We start from the raw sequence: 22,822 nt of genomic DNA, 5'->3' as shown, positions 1-22,822 counted from the left end.
CATAAAATATCTAAAAAATATAATTGTTTTTTTAATTAAAATTGTAAAAAAGCCAAGAGATCTCAATTTAACTTTTAACACATTAAGAAAATTATTGTCCACCTAAGGGGAAAATATCTCTAGGACGCAATTAATTGTCTACTTGAGGCAAAATTATTTTATTAAAAAAGCTAGTATTTAATACGTATAAATAGTAATTTAGATTACAACAACTCTAAGAATAAAAGTCTGAAATCATAAGCTTTTTTTTTTTTTCTGTCAATTCATGATTGCTATATATTGTATTTATTCAATTTTAGGTGTCACAAGTTTTTGATAACGTTTTTATTTTTCAACATATATGCATCAAAAATATAAATTTGAGCCAAAATTACTGAATTATGTTGAATATGTAAACAATATTATGGCTCCGCCATTGGTTCGAACAAACTCAATAACTTTTGATTAAATCTTGTATCAACATTAAAAAACCATTATAAATATGCACACATATCTATAAATTGTGTAATTCAGTCATTAAAACGAGCAAATTCAAAACTCATAAACTTTAAATTTTGATTCAATGTTTGATAATATCCATGAAAAAGTTCCACATATCCAAAACAATACACACACATAGGTACCTAAGCAAAACTTTATCATCTATATAAAGAGAACTCCTTAGAGACCAAAATGCAAACCAAACCATATATCCATCAAAATTGAAAAGAAATAAAGAAAATGTTGAAGCCTCAACTTCAACAATCATCACAATCTACAAAAGCCCTAATTCCATCTTGGAATACTAATCCATTATTCTTAGCCTCGGTTCCCATAAATATTTTAAATAAAAACTTTAGACTAAAAAAAAAGAATAATTTTAGGGTTCATCATAATTATAATGGTGCAAATACCACTAAGGCTGTGCTTAGTTCTACTGAAAAATCCACAGGTGTTAAAGCTGTGGTGACTGTCCAAAAACAAGTAAATTTTAATTTATCAAGAGGACTTGATGATATTGGTGATTTACTTGGTAAATCACTACTTTTGTGGATTGTTGCTGCTGAGCTTGATCATAGTAAGTATATTTTATTCACTCATATCTATTAATTTCCTTCGTAAATAAAAGTCTGTTCTCTCTTTTTTTATGTGCATTGGTCAGGGTCAAAGCAGTGACGAATCGAGAAATTTAGTTAAAATTATTTAAATTCTAATATATATTGTATTATATTAACTATTACTATGATTTTTCAGTGAAGATTGTTAAGTTGATCGCTACAAGAAAAGTACAAATTACATGGGGATTTTCATGGGGATTAGTATGAAAATTTGCAGGAAAATAAGTTTCATACAAATTTTCATACTAATCCTCAGGAAAATCCCCATGTAATTCAAACTTTTCTTATAGTATATATCCTTCCCTCTATGTGATTGATTTGTTCAAACTTTCAAGATTTTCATAATAAATTTATAAAATTGTGCATTCATGACTTTTATGTAGTTAGTAGGAGTAGTAGTGTTTTATGTTGTTTGGATCCTTCAAAAATGCTACAACACTCATGTGTAGATCCTTCAAATTTAAAGTTTTTATAATGTAACTGAGCTCGTTGTAATTTTTGAAATTTTTATTTGATTACAACATGAAGCTTATTGAAATTTTAGTGATTTTTCAGACATATATATCATATGCTTCATATTAAAAAAAAACTGGTCAATTCAGTTGAATCAGTTGAAATTAAAGTATTTTATATGTCTCTAAACGCAAAATCAAGAAATTTGAATATGATGAGCCGGATTACATATGGTTTCAACTTTTAAGGTTCTCATTATAAAATTCATTGCACTTATAAAGTTATGAGTTCGAAATTTAATATGTATGTGTAATTAAACAACAATATGCATGCAGTTAGTTTTCCAATGTAAATACAAGTTGAATGTCTAAATAAAATTTATTAATAAAAAATAGATTTTGTTGATAAATTTAAAGAACTATCGATATATTAAACCACACTGAGTCACATCACAGGGACTTAAAGTGATGAAAAAGGTATCCTTCTGTCTACTTCAATTTAATCATTTAATGGGATTGTTTGGTATAAAAGTTACTCCCTCTATTCCAATTTATATGACTTACTTTTCTTTTTAGTCAGTCTAAAAAAGAATGATACATTTCTATATTAAGTAACAATTTAACTATAAAATGTTCATTTTACCCTTAATAAAATGATTTACAGCCACACAAATTTCTATCATTCATTTTAGACCACAAATTTTAAAAGTCTTCCTTTCTTTCTTAAACTTCATGCCGAGTCAAAGTACCTCATATAAAATGGAACGGAGGAAGTAATTAATAATGGAGAAATTTGATTCATTGCTTTTCATATAATTTTGTATTTGGTTTAAAACTTTATAAAAATTTCTTTCGAATTATACCCTTGAATTACTATGAAATTTTCTATTTCATGTAAATGAGTTAAGGTAGATTTTTTTTTGAGTCAAGATAGATAACTGACAATATTATTTTTTTTGTGGCCTTCTAACAAGCTAGGAGAAGAACAATTTTATAGTCACATTTGCTATTTTCTCACTTGAATTATTTGAGCTATAAACTCTACAAAAATCTTCTTTTCAACTATATCCTTGAATTTTTGTAGGATTTTGTATTTCATTAAACAAGTCAAATTAAATACTAAAATATGAAAAATAAATTGTTGTTAATTTTGAGGTGTGATGTGCCATAATAGGTTTACAATAAATTGATATTTTCTCACTTGAATCAATTTTTTTTGAAAATTGAAAACAAATAAAGTTTAAAGTCAATATTTCAGGGACGGAGTTAGGGATGACAATGGGGCGGTGTAGGGCGGGGGCGGTGCGGGTTGAACTTAAATCCGCCTCACATAACAACTCTTTTCATTTTCAACCCGCCTCACCCCGCCCCGCATGAATCCACCCTGCATAATTTTTTTAATATTTTCTTTTTCTAGTTATGTTTGATACTAAAAATAAATTCATAAAAATATATTTCTTTTTTTCATTAAGTTGTATTAATTTAATAGGATAGTGACTCAAAATTTTATTTTTTAGAGGTCAATTGGGAAACATATAAGAAATTGTATTATTTTTTATTGAACCATTTTCATTTATTATCTTGAATATTTTAGTAGCTTTAATGAAATTATCTTAATAAATAATGCTCTATCACTCTTATAACATGTAAAAAGTTAAAATTAAGTTTGAACCCACATAAAATCACATATACCCGTAACCCGCCCCACCCCACATTAATTTTTTAAAAAGCCACTTCAATCCACTCCACACAACATTAAACCCACCCCGCCCCGCCCCATTGCCATCCCTAGACGGGGTGATAATACATATAATAGTTACTATAATAATTTGTAAGTGACTTTCTTAGCCTTACAAAAAAAAGTCCCTTTTTTTAAAATTTATTTTAATAATATTTCATCAAAATTTAGTTGTATCATCAATTTTATTTCTAATAAACTAACTGACTATAAGTGAGAAGAAATAATTATAATTTGGTAGAGAAGAAAATCGAATCTTTTTATTGTATGATAAAAAAGAGATAGAGAAAAGTATCATTATATTTCTTTTCCGCTAATTAATTTCTTCCTTCAATGTTTCATTCAATTTAAAATTTTAAAATATTATTGGTATTCTTTTTTTTTTTAAATTTAAAATTTTGAAGAGACTGGAATTGAGAAGCCAAGCATTAGGGCATATGCACATCGTGGACGAGATGTGGATGGCGACACACATTATGAGGCTGATTTTGTAATTCCTGAAGACTTTGGGGAGGTTGGTGCAATTTTAATAGAAAATGAGCACCACAAGGAAATGTATGTGAAGAATATAGTAATTGACGGTTTTGTCCATGGCAAAGTTGAAATTACATGCAACTCTTGGGTTCATTCCAAATTTGATAATCCTGATAAAAGGATTTTCTTCACAAATAAGGTTGGCTATAATTCCTTCTCTTCTATTTTTTTAAAAAATTATTTCTTGCTATGATAATCGGAGATATTAGAGAGGATTTCTTTAGAGGCGTATCCAAAATTTTAAAATGATGGGTCTGTTATAAAAAAGTTGATCTATGATATAAATTTGATTGGTTCGACATTTAGGTTTTTATTACTGAAAATCGTTAAAATTTTAAAATTATAGGTCTCTCTCTCTCTCTCTCTCTATATATATATATATAACAATTACCACTTAGAGAAGTGTTATCTAATTTTAGAAAGAAAAATAAAACAAGATAAATATAAAATTTAAATTTCGAACCTCGCAGAGAGAAGTACACCCAGTCATAATCGCATTATGTGATACTTCAAGTGTGGGTTCACACATCTATTTTTCAATATTTTTTAAAAAATATAACACTACTATATATTATTTCGGGAGAGGATCATGTGTTCACGTGAACCCGTGACCCCCTTAGATTTCTTTGTTCAGAATAAAAAATATGCAGTTGATTGATTATCATAATAGATGAATGATATTCTCGTATTTCTCTGGTCCAAACCTTTATCGTAAATCACTTAGATAGTCCAATTGTGGAACAAACGAAGCGTTATAGTCCAATAAAAACGGAAATGGTCCATTTTTAAGGAACATATTGTGGTCCATTTTTTTTTTTTTTTAAAAAAGGAAGAAAACTAGGGGTGTGTATCGGTCGGTTCGGTTCGGTTATAAGTGTAATCGGTTCGGTTTATCGGTTTTCGGTTTTTAAATATGCTAAACCGATAACCAAACCAATAAGATATTGTTATTGGTTTTCGGTTTATCGGTTTTAGGTCTTTAACTGTTCGGTTTTCGGTTTAACCAATAAGAAAATGCTTTCAAAACAAATATATGACTTATCCAATAATTTGACGCGATACGCATACATCGAAATAATCATTCCAAACGGGACAACAAGGACCAACTTGTTGTATTTTGGTCATCACAACAAAGATTTGGTTAATTTTCGATCACCATAATATATATATAAAACGAGGTTCCCTTTATGCAATAAAGAGAATCAAATAAAACCAAATCATAGACAAAAGTCAAAACAGTAGCAAATGAGGCCATGCTTATGATAACTAAATGAAGTTCTTACGTTATTTAAAAAAAAAACACACACACAATTTGAATTCCTAACGTTAATCAAATTGCAGATATTTACAATCGTGCAAAAGCTAATATTAGTCAATTATAAACTAACTAAAGTAAATTAGTAATACTAAAAAGTAAAACCTAAAGGTTAAATAACTAAAAGTAGAGAGGAGAGTTAATTGTTAAGTAGTGTTAATTATTGCGTAGGGTTTTATATATTTAGTCTAATATACTACTAATTATATTAATATTTTTATTAATATTATATATATATGTATAACTAAAAATTAAAATAGTAAATTATTATATTCTTAATGGGTTATCGGTTAACCCAATAACCCAATATTAAAAACCAATAACGAACCGATAACCCAATAATTTTTTTTTGTAAAACCATTAAATAACCATTATCCCAATAACCCAATAACAATAAACCAATAACACTTTTTTCGGTTCGGTTTATCGGTCGGTTCGGTTTTTGCACACCCCTAAAGAAAACTACTCTCCTCTCACTTATTAAGACCAAAAAAACATAAGTACAACAAATTGTGGGGCTTGTGGTCCTATTAATTAAACTTATTATTTTTCTCCTTATATTACAATTTTTTTAACGTGTTATATATATATATATATAACATTAGATTTTTCGAAAATTACAATCTAGTGATATATACATTTTGAAAAAGAAAAGAATTAAAATGATATTGACCTGTGAAAAATCTTTTTGGTAGATGGTGATAGTAAAAATTATGAAATTAGCTCATGAAAACATGACCTGCTTCAGTCATAGTAAAGAAAGAAAGTTTTATCAGTTTTTATTTGGTTATTAAGCAAATTACAAGAAAGATACTAGGAAATATACATGGTAAGAGTTGAATGAGTTGGATTATTTCCTACGATTTAGCAACCCGATTCAATTCAAATAACCTTTGGATAGGTCAATTAATCCCCCACGCACCCCAACCCCCCAACTCATTCAAATTTAGCCTAACTCGCTTCTTTGACACTCTTAGATATACAATAGTGGGATTTGGAATGATAACCTTTGGCTATTATAATACTATATTGAAGTATGCTACTGTTTTTTTATTTACTTAATTATATCGTCAATTTGCAGTCATATTTACCATCTCAAACCCCAAGTGGAGTAAGTAGGTTAAGAGAGGAAGAACTTGTGACATTAAGAGGTGATGGAATTGGAGAAAGAAAAGTATTTGAGAGGATTTATGATTATGATGTTTATAATGATCTTGGAGAGGCTGATGGTAATGGTGATGCTAAGAGACCAGTACTTGGTGGAAAAGAATTACCTTATCCTAGAAGGTGTAGAACCGGTAGACCAAGAAGTAAAAAAGGTATATTATTTCTGTCTCGAGTTTGAACTTTTGAAAATGTGGATACCCCCTCCCTCCACCCCACCATAAATGTGCCTTATGTGATGACTTGAATCTTGAAAAGTTGAGTTAATCAGTATTAGATATCAAATGATTATATATGGAAAATGAATTTATAATTTATCTACATATTTTGGGAAACTCACACAACAAGTATATCTATAAGTTAAAATCAGTAAAAAGTCATAAATTGGTTATTCCTAGTTTATGATATTTCAATTTATAAGCATTTTATGTTTGAAAAAAACTTTTATTGTTTAAACTTAATATTTACTTTGACCTAAAGAAAACAATTTAGCGTAAAGAGTTTTTGGAATGAGATATTGACATAAACAGTTGTCCACTAAACTATACATTATAGATATGTAATAGTCTATATATTTTTAATATATTTAACTGTGAATTATATTTATTTTTGGACAATCGACTAAATGAAATTACCAACTCCCTCTATATTTCATTTTTGTCATTGATCACCCTTCACCATTTTTGTTATATTCTTTTTTGTAAAAATAACTTTAAGGACATTTAAGTCATTTTACTAGAAAAACACTTCTATACACTATTTTACTAAATACACCAATTACTTAATGCATAACAATTAATTTATTTTAAAAAAGTTTCTTTCACTTCTATCCGAACACATAACTGAATAACAAATAAATTTTTACACTATAAACTATTTTTTAACATTAGACAATTATCAACAATTTTTAATCAGCTAACCAAATTGACTCTCTTTAATGTAATTTAACATGTCATAGTAATAGATAGTAACATTAGAAACTTATGTTAATTTTTTTTTACTATTAGTACGTAGAAGTTAAACTCGAATTGAATTTTGTAATTTTTAATTTTGTTTTGTAGATCCATTATCTGAAACAAGGAGTACCTTTGTGTACGTACCAAGAGATGAAGCATTTTCAGAAGTGAAGAGTGTAACATTCTCCGGCAACACCGTTTACTCCGTCCTACACGCGGTGGTGCCCGCGTTGGAATCGGTCGTAACCGATCCCAACCTCGGGTTTCCACATTTTCCAGCCATTGACTCGCTTTTCAATGTCGGTGTCGATCTACCAGGACTTGGAGATAAAAAAAGTGGCCTTTTTGACGTCGTACCAAGACTTATTAAGGCTATTTCTGATACTAGAAAAGATGTCTTGCTCTTTGAATCCCCTCAATTGGTTCAAAGTAAGTACCCAAAAAACCCTATAAATTAACTATGCTGTTTGGAATTTTCAAAAATGTTAACATGTGTGTTTTGCTTTAATGTACTTCGATCAACATTTATTTTCATTTGATATCATGCATCTAGCACTTTTAAAGATAAAAAAAAATCTAAATATTTTAATTAGAAATCTATACTTTGTCCAGATCCTTTAAAAATATCGTTAAAAAATTATTTTAGATTCTCTAAAAATGCATAAAATTTGATAATTCTACACAAGTGCAAGGACATTTTTGAAGGACATATACGAGGAACATAGCTGAGAATTGCATATATAACACTAGAAACATATATATGTTGATCTGATCCTCCGAAAATGTCGTTGCATTTTGCTTCTTGTAGTTGGATCAATAAATATTTTCATGTGATATCATGTAGATTTGTTTATTTTTTTAAGGAGGGGGGATCAGAAATCTAAATATTACATATAAAATTAGAAATTTACACTTTGATTGGATTCTTCAAAAATGTTGTCATTCCTGTCTTTCAAAAATGCACCACATATTTCAATAATTAGACACGAGTGTGACGATATTTTTGAAAATTGCTTGTACGATTTAATATTTTTTTATTTCTTTGTACTATTTATGGTAGGGGACAAATTTTCTTGGTTTAGAGATGTGGAATTTGCTCGACAAACCTTAGCTGGTTTGAATCCATACAGTATCCGATTGGTTACGGTATGTTATTACGATAAAAACTTATTTGTATTAGATATTTATATCAACTCATATAGTATAGGTCACTATATGTTATTGCCATAATTTTGATTGTTTTTTCTCTTTATATCATCTTAAACTTAATAGGTATTTATTTTGAGTTCACTTTATGTTGCTCTATATATAGATTTACTAAAAGGAATATTAGTATTGGGAACATAAATATTTTTGTGATATGATTTCAAATATCATATGCTTAACTATTATATATACACTTTATCATAAATATCAGAAAAAAAAATAGAATTAGCCATAAACCTTATTACTAATTATCCATCGTCAAATTGCCTTGAAACTAACTGAATTTTTATCCATCGCTAATTTATTGCTAAATACAGGAATGGCCATTGAGGAGCAAGCTAGACCCTAAAGTGTATGGACCTCCTGAATCAGAAATCACAAAAGAGCTAATTGAGAAAGAAATTGGAAACTATATGACTGTTGAACAGGTATATATATAAACACATTATTTTTATTTATTTATTTTCAATTACGAAAAAAAAATATATTTTTTGCTTTATTTGTAGACAGACGATATCTAGTCTGGCCAATAGTTTTATCTTTTTTATTTGCACGAATGGTCTTTCTTAAGGTTACTTTTTAAATAATCAAGTCCCCCAATAGCTCAATGGGCTAATAAATTTGTCTTTCACAAGAAAAGAGTCACCCAACTACTTTTAAAGGCGAAATTTAGTTTGTTGAACTAAGTGAGAGACATGATTTAACCAATAGTCTCAAGAAAGGTCATACGCTACAAATAATCCACATACTAGATTGCACTAGTTATATTTTATAATATAGGGTGATTTGCAAATATGACCTCCATAGGGGTGATTTTGAACTTTTGGCCCCAACTTATTAGATGTTTTAAAAAACAACCATTGTTTCCTATTGGATATAAATTTGTTTTACCTATGAACCACGAGTTCGAGTCTTTGTAATATAGTGAATCTTCTCAATTTGCCACAAGTTCTACCTCATATAGATAAACATTGCATGGTTTAGCTTAATTATTCACAAGTCATTACAATTGAAACTCCAAACCCAACAAGCGACAACACATTACACTAGCTTTATATAGTGTTTGTAACTTCTTTAAATGGTCATAACTCTTTATTCCTCATAGAAAAAACTAAATTTGTGTACACATTATAATTAGAATTTATTCTTGATGGACAACATATGTCATTTTTATTAAGATTGTCTTAAGGTGGTCACCAAAAATTCAAGATCACCCCTTAATATCATTTTTCCACAATTTCTTGGATTATGTATATAAAGTCTTGATTTTAATTCTTGAGTTATATATCTATACAGGCAGTTCAACAAAAGAAGTTGTTCATTCTCGATTACCATGATTTGTTGTTGCCATATGTGAACAAAGTGAATGAACTCAAAGGGTCAGTATTATATGGATCAAGAACTATATTCTTCTTGACACCTCAAGGCACATTGAAACCTTTGGCAATTGAGCTAACTAGGCCACCAGTAGATGATAAACCTCAATGGAAGGAAGTTTATTCCCCAAATGATTGGAATGCCACTGGGGCTTGGCTATGGAAATTGGCTAAAGCTCATGTTCTTTCTCATGACTCTGGCTATCATCAACTAGTTAGTCATTGGTAAGTTATCATGTCACCTAAAAGATATTTACAAATAAGTTTTCTTAAGATATTAGAGTTATCTGTTATAACAAGTAAAAGTGATTTGTTAATCATAAATAAATTCCATATTACATATTGACGGCGCATATAACTTGAACTCTTTGCTAACTGACTCACTATAACAAAAACAACTTTTAACGGTAATAAATATACACATTAACAAAGAGTGATAAAGCTTTTACCGACATTAGTTAATTGTCATTGGATCCAGTGTCTATAGGGGCATTTACAAACCACTAGCTAAAAATATGTTTTTAGCAGCAATTAAGCTATTACCGCTAAAGATCATTTTTGATGTAGTGATTCCTCACATTAGTACTCTATCACGATGTCAGTGCAAAGATTCTTTTTTTTACACTATCCAGTTGCCTAAAAGATATTACTTATAGATAAGTCTTCTTAAGACATGACATATATAATCTTGAAAATAAGACAGAGTACCTGATACAACAAAGAAAGGTTGACTTGATGGTGTACAAATTTCTTACACTGACTAACACACGATGCATATAACTTAAACTCTTTTCTTAGTAATTTTGATGTTGACAATTTTTGACTAATTTTTTTTTTTGTACCAAAATTTTGCAGGCTAAGAACTCATTGTTGTACAGAGCCATACATTATTGCATCAAATAGGCAACTAAGTGCAATGCATCCAATATATAGATTGTTGCATCCTCATTTCAGATACACAATGGAGATAAATGCCTTAGCTAGAGAAGCACTTATTAATGCTAATGGTATTATTGAGAGTTCATTTTTCCCAGGCAAGTATGCAATTGAGTTGAGTTCTATTGCCTATGGTGCTGAATGGAGATTTGACCAAGAGGCACTCCCACAAAACCTTATTAGTAGGTAATAATTCACTAATCTTCTATTATTCTAATTTGATTAGGTGTTTGGTATCTGTTTTGGGACCCTACTAATCTAAATTCATGTAAAAAGATCCCACTTTGGAGTAAAACGCTCCCAATTAAATGTGACTCGGTTCAAAAAAGGGGTAGATCTCGAGACACGTGGGGCTCATTTTAGGGTTAGAAAATCCTATATTGGAGGTAAAATGCTCCCAACCAAAGGTGCTTCCGTTTGCGAAGGTCGAACTTGAGACCTCTAATTGTTAAGTTTATTTTTTATTGGGGCAATAGTTATGAAAAGACAAATAACTAATATTTTCTTTCATCTCGGGAGAAATACGATCGGGATGAGCTATAAAGTATTCACAAGTAACTTCTTTACCCTTTAGACAACCTTGATTTTCTAAATTAAGATTTATTGGTTTGTACATTGGTATAACACAAACAGGAGAATCAACATCTACTATATATATACATAAAAATAAGATTGACCTTATATATAGTATAGTTTTTCAACGAAAAGGACTCGGACGAGCCCCTACTTCTACTAACATGTTATTTTGTGCAAAATTTACAGGGGATTGGCAGTGGAAGATCCAAATGAACCACATGGATTGAAACTAGCAATAGAAGATTACCCTTTTGCTAATGATGGTTTAGTACTTTGGGACATACTTAAACAATGGGTAACAAATTATGTAAACCATTATTATCCACAAACAAATCTTATTGAATCTGATAAAGAACTCCAAGCTTGGTGGTCAGAGATTAAAAATGTTGGACATGGTGACAAGAGAGATGAGCCATGGTGGCCAGAGTTAAAAACCCCAAATGACTTAATTGGTATTATCACAACAATAGTTTGGGTAACTTCTGGCCATCATGCAGCAGTTAACTTTGGCCAATACAGCTATGCAGGTACACACACCTTACCTTTTGTTTTGTTGCTTTGCATCATTTTTCAATTTGGCCAAATTAACATACGCAATATGATCTCACAAGTGGAGTCTGAAGTTCGCTGAAAAATAACATGGTTTAGCTAGGTCAAAATTTTAGTTTATGTATATATACTATATGTCCTTTAACTTGGTTTCAGCTGACATCTACGCTCTCCGACTTTGACTGTGCACAAGTAGACACTTAGACTTGTATATAATTAAACAAATAAACACATTCGTCCTACGTGACATCCTGCATAACAATTTTGTGTCCTATGTGGCGTCCTACATGTATTATGCCATGTAGAGCGTGTGCGTCTACTTGTACAAATTCAAAACTGAAGGGCATAGATGCTAGTTGAAACCAAGTTAAAGAACATATTTATGTATTAACCCCCCNCCCCCCCCCCCCCCCCCCCACCCTTTTTTTTTTAATATATATTGTGACAACTGACACTCCTTAGTAAAACTTCTGGCTCCGTCACTGTCCGGAGAGGGTGGGGTGTATTATACAGACCTTATCCCTATCTTGTTTGTGTGAACTAGGTAGATAGGTTGTTTTCAATAGCTGCGCGCTCGGCCCTCATCGTATTAACTATTATATTACATATGTAGGCTACTTTCCAAATAGGCCAACAGTTGCTAGATCAAAAATGCCAACTGAGGATCCAACAGCTGAAGAATGGGAGTGGTTCATGAATAAACCTGAGGAGGCACTACTAAGATGCTTCCCTTCACAAATTCAAGCAACAAAAGTAATGACAATTTTGGATGTCTTATCAAACCATTCACCAGATGAAGAATATATTGGTGAAAAGATTGAGCCTTATTGGGCAGAGGATCCCGTAATTAACGCGGCGTTCGAGGTGTTCTCGGGGAAATTGAAGGAGCTTGAAGGGATTATTGATGCTAGAAATAATGATAGTAAGTTGAATAATAGAAATGGAGCTGGAGTTGTGCCTTATGAATTGTTGAAACCATATTCTGAATCTGGAGTTACTGGAAAAGGTGTACCTTATAGTATTTCCATTTGATTTTTGTGTGTGTGTGTAAAAGATATGAATTTTGTAATAAAGTTTCATGTGTAATAAAAATGATGCAATCTATCATATGTGCTAGCTCATTTTGCTTTTGCAAATGCCCGTTGATACAAATTAGTCGTGTTTGATGATAACCTGAACCGGCTGCTCGCCATAGCAGATTGCTTTGCCCATCTGCTATCCGTGAAAACTGCAGCTTCTATAGAATGCCTATTTTAAAAAAATAAATAAAACATTTGAAATTTATTAAGAAATAGGAATGCACAGAGAACAGAGGCTAGTAGATCAAGAGAAAAAAAGTATATCTTTGGTTTGGCATTAAATCTTGGGAGGCAAGTACATGTACATGGTAAAGAATGAGGAGTTGAGTGTCTTCATGACGACTACATTGTTTGCGTTTTATGGAAAGATGGGTTGTTTGATATATGCTTCAAAGATATTTGATGCAATGATTAGCAAGCAGGTTTGCTCTTGAAATTTCACATGAATTTGGACTTGTAGCACTATGGTTGTCTGATTGATCTCTTACGCAGAGCTGGGCTACTACAGGAACCGTACGACTTCATAAAGAAGATACCTTTTGAAGCTGATGCCACTGCTCTGATGGGTGCTTGTACATTTCATGGAGCTATCACTCAGTTGTGTGTTTATGTCCATCTTATTTTGGGCTCTGAACATTATTGCAGGTCTCTATGCAAGTTATTGTTTGGGGCTGGGCATAGTTTGTTGTTGTATAACAGTGATGCTCAGGTCAACTTGTGTTCTATTCAATTAATTCAATTCAACTGGTACCGTCTACCTTCCACCAATAGAGATATCGGGGAACTCTGTCATCCTAGAGTTGGATGGGAAGAGTTGAAGGCTCTTTCTCCAACTCTTCAAAGAATGTTGAAAACACAGGATGTTGTCTATGTGAGGCAGTAGAGAATAATGCAAATCTTTTGCTGCTGCTTCAATGAAAAGAGTTAATGATAGAAAACTGCTACTTTGGTCCCTGGTAATGTTTCTTTGATCTTTTGATGAAGGACCGTCATGAGCCTGTATAAAAATATTTCCGAACTCTGTAACTACAGATTTTTTTTTTTTTTAATGTTTTTGAACTTAAAGTGAGTGTTCTATGATTATGTTAATGTGAAAGAGTTGAGTGAAATACAATGATTTTAGTGATGGCACATATTGCCCGATTAAATGATCTAAAGATTCAAGTTTGTGTTTGATTTCTGTTAACTAATAACTACATGCCATAGACAAATCTGATTGAGTCTCAAAGAAGAAAATTCATGTCTTTATTCATAGGATAACAAACACCTAACGGAAACATCACAAACTAGGAAAGATAAAGGCTTTTATCTGCATCCTCAGCAACTCTGTAGGCATGAATCCTGCAATTTTCAAAAATAAAGCATTAACCTTGCACACTAATAAATCAATATAGAAGAAGTAATCTTCTGAAGGATAAAGATCAAGTTGAATACCTGGAGGTTACTCACTAATATCTTTTCTTTTGTTTTTTCATTCTCATAGTAATTATGTGTTCCAATTGCCCAACCAACCTCGAAAACCATGTTGGATATTGAGTTGACAACATTATGTATATTAAGGACAATCCAATAACTAGACCACAACCGTAACCCATGAGAACCGCCTGCCAACTGATCATTGGTGAATCTTCTTCTTCTTCTTTATCTAGCTCAACTGGAATTGTCACTTGTGGTACCCTATCATCACAACCACAATCTCTTGAGAGTGGCAATCCTCGTAATCCATCATTTCCTTGGTATGAACTGTTCTCAAACGTATCAAATTGCTTTCCTTAGGGAATGCATCCAACAAGATGATTGTGAGAGAGATTTAAGACTTCAAGAAATGTGAGGGATGCAAGCTGCTGCGGAATTTCTCCGCTGATTTTGTTAGATGAGAGATCCAATGATTCGAGCACAAATAGATTTTTCAATGATGCCGGTATATGACCTTCCAAGACATTATGAGATAAGTTCAACGTACGAAGTCCAACAAGATCTCCAATAATGTTTGGTATATGACCTTCAAATCTGTTCTTTGAGAGATTGATAATCATGTTAGAAGACAAAATTCTAACAGAATCATAATCCTGTCCCTTTGTTGTAATTGTCATCACATAATCATAAACAAGCATATATTGATCAGAAATATACTGTCGGGTTCTTGTACTTTCATCAAATTTCTTCATGGCTTGCAAATTCCCCAAAAGACTTTCGGGTAAATTCCCACTAAATCCATTGGATGATAGATCAATAATTTGAAGCTGCGGAAACAAGTTTGTATTCCCTGAATATTTAATGGGACCATGCAACTTATTTGATCTCAAGCTTAAAATCTGCAAATCAGGAAGGTCTCCTAACCAGTTAGGAAATGTGTCATTCAATTCATTGTTACCTAGATCAAGGAGTTTCAAATGTTTGCAATTGATTAAAGATGGTGGGACTTTCCCCGTTAGCTTATTCCCATGCAAGCTAATGACCCTGAGAGAGTTTCCAATACTAAAAGTTGTATTAATTGTCCCACTAAGACTGTTGTTGCTCAAATCCAAATTCCAAAGGTATTCATTCATCGCACCCAAACATTGTGGGATTGTTCCCTCCAAATTATTACTTCTCGAATCTAGTACTCCCAATATTTTCAGATTGCAGATAGCTGAAGAAATCTGTTCACTGATATTATTGTGTGAAAGGAGAAGAAGTTGTAGGCTCTGCTGGTTTAGGAGTGACTTTGGAATAGGACCTTCCAGCTTATTTTGTCTTAGAGAAATGTTATATAATGTTTTGGACTTGAACCCTTGAAGTTTTCCACTGAAAGTGTTATTGCTCAAGTCTAACACTCTCAGTGAAGGAAGGGAAAATATCCAGGAAGGTATAGTCCCATTCAAGTAGTTTGATGACAAGTATAGCTTTTTTAGGTTTTGCAGTCCACTCACGGTGGATGGAATTGGACCAGTTAGGGAATTGGATGACAAAATTAGCCAATCAAGTTGCGCCCAGCTTCTGTTGAAGGATAAGAACTCAAGCCGGTCATCAAAGTTGTTATTTTCAAGTGTTAACTTCTTGAGCTTTACAAATCTCGAGAACTGGGAAATTGGTCCTTCAAGATGGTTATCATCAAGGAACAAACTCTCTATGTGGGTTAAATTCCATAGAGGTTTAGGAATGGGCCCTGACAGATTAGTATAACCCATGTACAACTCATGAAGTGAAGTTAGATGGCTAAATGATTCAGGTATCCTACCGGTAATATTCACATCATAGAGCTATAACTTCATGAGTGATGCACTGCTATTCCATTTGGTAGTGGGAAACCTAACAGTGAGCTGGGGATGTTCTGATAAATCAAGGGATTCCAAATCGGAAAGAAAACTCTTTCGGGCAATACCCCACGTAACTGTGTGTCTAGAAGCGATAGAGTTTTTAAATAAGTAGAGAAATTCAGAGGAATGGTGGAAGAGATGTTCACATAGTCAAGGTTGAGCTCTCTTAACTGGGTCAAGTTCTTAAGGAGCAGTTCAAAATTGTGAAGCCCAAGACTAAGCTCATTAGACCACTTATTCGAAGAACGTGCAATTTAGAAAGGTGAGAGATTTCAGAAGGGATTATACCTGTAAAACTTGAACGCGACAAATCAAGATGCGTCAAGCTAGAGAACTCTCCAAAATTAGATGAAATGAGCGATTCATAGAAATCATTATTAGACAAATCAAGTCTTTTGAGATTGGAGAGTTGAAAGAGGCTACTATTGGAATTAAACTTGCCTCGAAGTTTGCTGCAATGGAGATCAAGCTCAATAACTTGTCCCGTCATCTCGTCGCAATGAACTCCATCCCACGAACAAACAATCCGTGTTCTTGTTCCATAAAAGAGTCCTTGGATATGACTGAATCACTTGGCCTCTACTTATGTCGTAACAATAATCAGAAGCATGAGGATCAATGGTAAACACGTTCTTGAACTGTAGAAGAGCAAGAGCTTGATCTTCGGGGCACAAATGAGGTAAGGATGAAGAGAAAGCAAGCTGACTGAGAAAGGTATATAGCATGAAAAATACAAGTTTTACACAACCCATTTCTGCACTAAAATGGTCAAAAACTAATTAAGTTGGTAGAGAAGAAATCAAGAAATATTTGCTTTGTGTGTCTATTCAATAATTTTGATGAGGTATATATAGCACAAATTAAGCAAAGAAAAATTTACTATTGGTTACGTAGTCATTTTGCTAATGCATTCAGATTGGACTGGAAATCTACTCAGAATACAACGCCTTACATAGTGCGCCAGCTCGAGCTAATTTTCCACAAGAATTGACCTGCTGATGGAAGACAGTGCAGGAGTCCTGACATGGCATGTCCTTCATATATTCAACTGAAAATATTCTTAGTTAATAGTTTGGTCTAAAAATGCCCATGCTGTTAGTAGTTTGGACCAAAAATGTCCAATACAATTTATAGTTTGGTCCAAAAATGCATCTATTGTTACTGAATGAGTAAAAAATAATCATCCCAATATGTCACACCATATGCAAAGACTATGTAAACTAACAATATAAAGTCAAGTAAGAAATTGTTATTTTATTATGAATTGAAATTTTTCTTAGTTGGTGTATAGACTGGGGAAAAAACCTTTCAAGTCAAAAATTCAAAAAGTTTGATTAATCAGAATAGGTGGCCATCAGAATAAGAATAATATTTAGTGTATAGACTATGAGAAAAGACATTTCAAGTCAAAATTCCAAAAATAAATTGATTGGTTAGGATAATCGTGTTGGTTTCGTACATAGATCTTGACTTCCAAGTAGTTTCCAGTTTCTGTTCATCAGCCTAATAGGCCCCAGGAGATAGTTAACTAATAATAGTGATACTGAATTTAGTTAATACGATGCTTGATGTTTGTGGGAAAAATGGGATATGGGTTTGGGGTTCTTGATGTTTTCTCACAGGCCTTATAGAGATGTTTATTCATGGAATAGCATGATTTATGGGTACATGAAGAACGAGTGCTCTGAAGTTGCTGTTAAGTTTTTCCAGAGAATGATGGTACACGCGGAAGTGAAGTGTGGTTTATTGAAGCCAAATGAGACTACATTTGTTAGTATTTTTCCTTCTTGCACGTTTTTGGATGTTTGTGTGGCATTATATATAGGGAGGCAAGTACATGGTTACATGGTAAAGAATGAGGAGTTGAGTGTCCTCATGACGACTGCATTGATTACGTTTTATGGAAAGATGGGTTGTTTGGTTTATGCTTCAAAGATATTTGATGCAATGGTTAGCAAGCAGGTTTGCTCTTGAAATGTCACATGAATTTGGACTTGTAGCTAAGATGGAGCACTACAGGATGCCTTTTGAAGCTGATGTCACTGTCTTGGGGGCTCTGATGGGTGCTTGTAGACTTCATGGAACTATTGAATTGGGAAATGAAGTATCACAACTACTGCTTGAGTCGCAACTGAATCATTTGTGCTGGCACAGAGAGGTGCGATTATGCTGCTGCCTTGAGAAAAGCAATGTTAGATGCTGGAATACACAAGGTTTCAGCCCACAGTTTTATTTACTGGAGCTGATAACTGCCGCATCAGCTAAGTCATAGCTTGACAGATACATTCTTGTGAAATCTCGACTCATCAAAATCAGTTAAAAGGATCCTGCATATGGATTTTGCAGAGAGATTAAAGCACTGCTTAAGGAAAGCTGTAGTAATATCCTTTTGTTTGGCGAGGTATTTCCTATTGTTTACTACTTTTGTTTTAATGAATCTTTTTCTTTGCCCCGAAACTTTGAAATTATGCAGCGGTTTGCTAAGTAATTAATCTGAATAATAGTTGATCACGATAAAGCTCACCTATAGTCAAGCGCTTCTTCTTGATTTCTTCCTAAATGAAGTTTGAAATCCTTATGGATTTCGATCACTAGAAATTCTATCATTCAGTTATGTGTTTATGTCTATCTTATTTTGGGGTTTGAACATTATTGCATGTCTCTATGCAAGTTATTTTTTGGGGCTGAGGCGTAGTTTGTTGTTGTATAACAGTGATGCTCGGGTCAACTTGTTGTTCTATTCAATTACTTCAACTGGTACTGTCTACCTTCCATCAATAGAGATATCAGGTAACTCTGTCATCCGAGACTTAGATGGGAAGAGTTGAAGGCTCTTTCTCCAACTCTTCAAAGAATGCAGATTCCAGTCTATGTGAGGCTCATACAGTAGAGAATAATGCAAAAAATCTTTTTGCTGCTGCTTCAATGAAAAGAGTTAAGATAGAAAACTGCAACTTTGGTCCCTGGTAATGTTTGACCTTTTGATGGAAAAAAGTATTTTTGAACTCTCTAACTACAGATTTTTTATGTTTTTCAACTTAAAGTGAGTATTCTATGTTTGTGTTAAATGTGAAAGAGTTGAGTGAAATACAATAATTTTTAGTGAAGACACATATCATCCGATTGAATGATCTAAAGATTCAAGTTTGTGTCCGATTTTGTTTATCAGTCTAATTTATATCTAAATGCCACAGACAATGTAAACAAAATCTGGTCGAGTCTCAAACGAAGAAAATTCATGTCTTTATTCATAGGATAAGAAACACTTTATGGAAACATCACAAAGTATGAAAGATAAAGGCTTTTTATCTGCAACCTCAGCAACTCTGTAGACATGAATCCTGCAATTTTCAAAAATAAAGAATTAAGTTAATTGTATCTGAAACCTGGAGGATGAAGTAATTCTTTGAAGGATAGAGATCAAGTTGAATACCTGGAGGTTACACACTAATATCTTTTCTTGTGTTTTTTCATTCTCGTAGTAATTTGGTGTTCCAATTTTACAACCATCCTCGAAAACCATGCTGGATATTGAGTTGAATACATTATGTATATTATGGACAGTCCAATAACAAGTCCACAACCGTAACCCATGAGAACTGCCTGCCAACTGATCATTGGTGAATCTTCTTCTTCTTCTTCTTGATCTTGCTCAGCTGGAGTTGTCGCTTGTGGTACCCTATCATCACGGACACAATCTCTTGAGGGTGGCAATCCTCGTAATCCATCATTTCCTTGGTATGAAGTGTTCTCAAACGTATCAAATTGTTTTCCTCTGGGGATGCATCCAACAAGATGATTGTGAGAGAGATTTAAGACTTCAAGAAATGTGAGAGATGCAAGCTGTTGCGGAATTTCTCCGCTGATGTTGTTAGATGAGAGATCCAATGATTCGAGTACGGATAGATTTTTGAATGATGCTGGTATATGACCTTCCAAGACATTATGAGATAAGTTCAAGGTACGAAGTCCAACAAGATCTCCAATAATGCTTGGAATATGACCTTCAAATATGTTCTTTGAGAGATCGATAATCATGTTAGTAGCAAGAATTGGAGCTGAATCATAATCATGTCCCTTTGTTGTAATTGTCGTCAAATAATCATAATAATTAGCATATGGATCAGAAACATACTGTGGGGTTCTTGTACTCTCATCAATTTCCTTCATGGCTTGCAAGTTTCCGAAAAGACTGTTGGGTAAATTCCCACTAAATCCATTGGATGATAGATCCATAATTTGAAGCTGCGGAAACAAGTTTGTATTCTCTGAAGATTTAATAGGACCATGCAACTTATTTGATCTCAAGCTTAAAATCTGCAAACCTGGTAGGTCTCCTAACCAGTTTGGAAATGTGTCATTCAACTGATTGTTACCTAGATCAAGAAGTGTCAAATACTTGCAATTGATCAAAGATCGTGGGACTTTCCCCGTTAGCTTATTCCCATACAAGCTAATGACAGTGAGATAGTTTCCGATACCAAAAGTTGTATTAATTGTCCCACTAAGACTGTTTTTGCTCAAATCCAAATTCCAAAGGTTTTCATTCATCACACCCAAACATTGTGGGATTGTTCCCTCCAAATTATTCCTTCTCAAATTTAGCACAATCAGTTCTTTCAGATTGCAGATTTCTAAAGCAATGTGTCCATTTATATTATTGTGCGAAAGAAGAAGAATTCTTAGGCTTGGCTGGTTTAGGAGTGAATTTGGTATTGGACCTACCAGCTGATTTTGGTTTAGATAAACTTGAGACAATGTGTTGGACTTGAACTCCTGAATTTTTCCACTGAAAGTGTTATTGCCTAAGTCTAACACTGTCAGTGAAGGAAGGGAGAATATCCAGGAAGGTATAGTCCCACTCAAGTTGTTTGATGACAAGTAGAGCTGTTTTAGGTTTGGTAGTCCACTTACGTTGGGTGGAATGTGACCAGTAAGGTAATTGGACGAAAATTTTAAGTATTCAAGCTGTGTCAGGCTTTTGTTAAAGGATAAGAACTCAAGTCCGCCATCCAAGTTGTTATTTCTAAGTGATAGCTCCTTGAGCTTTTCAAATATCGATAACTGGCAGGAAATTGGTCCTTCAAGATGGTTATTACCAAGGTCCAAAAACTCTATGTTGGTGAGATTCCATAGAGGTTTAATAGGCCCTGACAGATTAGAATCACTCATGTACAACTCATGAAGTGAAGTTAGATGGCTAAATGATTCAGGTATCCTACCGGTAATATTCACACTATAGAGATATAACATCATGAGTGATGCACTGCTATTCCATTTGGTTGTGGGAAACCTAACTGTGAGTTGGGGATTTTCATATAAATAAAGGAATTCTAAATCGGAAAGGTGGAAAACTCTTTCAGGCAATACCCCACATAACTCTGTGTATGGAAGCCGTATATTTATTAAATAAGAAGAGAAATTCAGAGGAATGGTGGAAGAGATGTCCACAGAGTGAAGGTTGAGCTCTCTTAATTGGGTCAAGTTCTTAAGGAGCAGTTCAAAATTGTGAGGCCCAAGACTAAGCCCATATTGATCACCTATACGAAGAACGTGTAATTTAGAAAGGTGAGAGATTTCAGAAGGGATTAGACCTGCAAAACTTGATCTCGACAAAACAAGATGCGTCAAACTTGAAAACTCACCAAATTTAGGTGAAATGAGCGATCTAGTGAAATCATTATAAGACAAATCAAGTCTTTTGAGATTGAAGAGTTGAAAGAGGCTACTATTGGAATGAAACTTGCCTTGAAGTTGGCTGCAACGGAGATCAAGCTCAATCACTTTTCCTGTCGTCTTATCACAATGAACTCCATCCCATGAGCAACAATCTGTGCTCTTGTTCCATAAAAGAGTTCTTGGATATGACTGAATTCCTGTATAGTCGTAACAATTATAAGAAGCATCAGGATTAATGGTAAACATGTGCTTGAATTGTAGAAGAGAAAGAGCTTGATCTTTGGGGCATAAATGAGGTAAAGATGACAAGAAAGCAACTTGACAGAGAAAGGTATATAGCATAAACAATACAAGTTTTACACAATCCATTTCTGCACTAAAATGATGTTAAGTTGATAGTGAAGAAATCAAGTTTTACTCTGTCTGTGTCTATATTTTTCAGTAAGTTAGATGAGATATATATAGAACAAACTAAGCAAACAAGTTTAGTTGCATTGATATAATCAGTTCTGCTGAAAATTCAAAAAGTTTGAATTAAGAATAATTGACGTATTGACTTTGAGAAAAGACATTGCAAGTATAAATTCTAAAAAGAAATTGACTGCTTAAGACAATATATAGTGTTGGTTGGTGCATAGACCTTGACTTCCGAGTCAAAAATTAACAACCCTGCCCCCACACAACAGGTTTTGGTTCCCTTAACAACCCTGCCCCAACTCCCACCCACCCACTTTCAGCATGATTCCAGGTCCATTAGTCCATTTTCGTACCAAAGAAAATTTAAAAATGAAGGTCACTTTTTAAAATTTTCGGTCTAATTGAATGATCTAAAGATTCAACTTTATGTCGATTCTGATTTTCTTTTG

The 22,822-nt window shown here is 33.1% G+C and overlaps 2 protein-coding genes and 1 pseudogene across 2 annotated transcripts; 1 reads left to right on the top strand and 2 right to left on the bottom strand.

Moving 5' to 3' along the window:
- The first annotated feature begins 677 nt into the window (after positions 1 to 677).
- On the top strand, positions 678 to 12,936 carry LOC125872719 (linoleate 13S-lipoxygenase 2-1, chloroplastic). Its single transcript, XM_049553498.1, has 10 exons — positions 678 to 1,057; positions 3,692 to 3,960; positions 6,218 to 6,455; positions 7,362 to 7,685; positions 8,317 to 8,402; positions 8,780 to 8,890; positions 9,759 to 10,063; positions 10,694 to 10,960; positions 11,537 to 11,877; positions 12,513 to 12,936. Exons 1-10 carry the CDS (start codon positions 721 to 723, stop codon positions 12,929 to 12,931), a joined length of 2,697 nt encoding a protein of 898 aa, XP_049409455.1. The 5' UTR covers positions 678 to 720; the 3' UTR covers positions 12,932 to 12,936.
- Positions 12,937 to 14,426: 1,490 nt separating this feature from the next.
- On the bottom strand, positions 14,427 to 17,029 carry LOC125872730 (receptor-like protein Cf-9 homolog; annotated as a pseudogene).
- A 2,695-nt stretch (positions 17,030 to 19,724) lies between these two features.
- Positions 19,725 to 22,325, bottom strand: LOC125872741 (receptor-like protein Cf-9). Its single transcript, XM_049553519.1, has one exon. The coding sequence runs from the start codon at positions 22,323 to 22,325 to the stop codon at positions 19,725 to 19,727; it is 2,601 nt and encodes an 866-aa protein (XP_049409476.1).
- Between the last annotated feature and the right edge of the window lie 497 nt (positions 22,326 to 22,822).

Source organism: Solanum stenotomum, chromosome 1 (genome assembly GCF_019186545.1).
Source record: "Solanum stenotomum isolate F172 chromosome 1, ASM1918654v1, whole genome shotgun sequence".
NCBI classification, from domain to species: domain Eukaryota; kingdom Viridiplantae; phylum Streptophyta; class Magnoliopsida; order Solanales; family Solanaceae; genus Solanum; species Solanum stenotomum.
The sequence above is the reverse complement of the archived record's forward strand: the minus strand, read 5'-3'. Positions and strand labels throughout refer to the sequence as shown.

Bases quoted from the DNA above. Each gene is read 5' to 3' on its own strand.
- LOC125872741 (XM_049553519.1), bottom strand. From the start codon at position 22,325: ATGGATTGTGTAAAACTTGTATTGTTTATGCTATATACCTTTCTCTGT.
- LOC125872719 (XM_049553498.1), top strand. From the start codon at position 721: ATGTTGAAGCCTCAACTTCAACAATCATCACAATCTACAAAAGCCCTA. The intron at 1,058-3,691 runs GTAAGTATATTT...AAAATTTTGAAG, and splicing joins TGCTGCTGAGCTTGATCATA to AGACTGGAATTGAGAAGCCA. The intron at 11,878-12,512 runs GTACACACACCT...TTACATATGTAG, and splicing joins TGGCCAATACAGCTATGCAG to GCTACTTTCCAAATAGGCCA.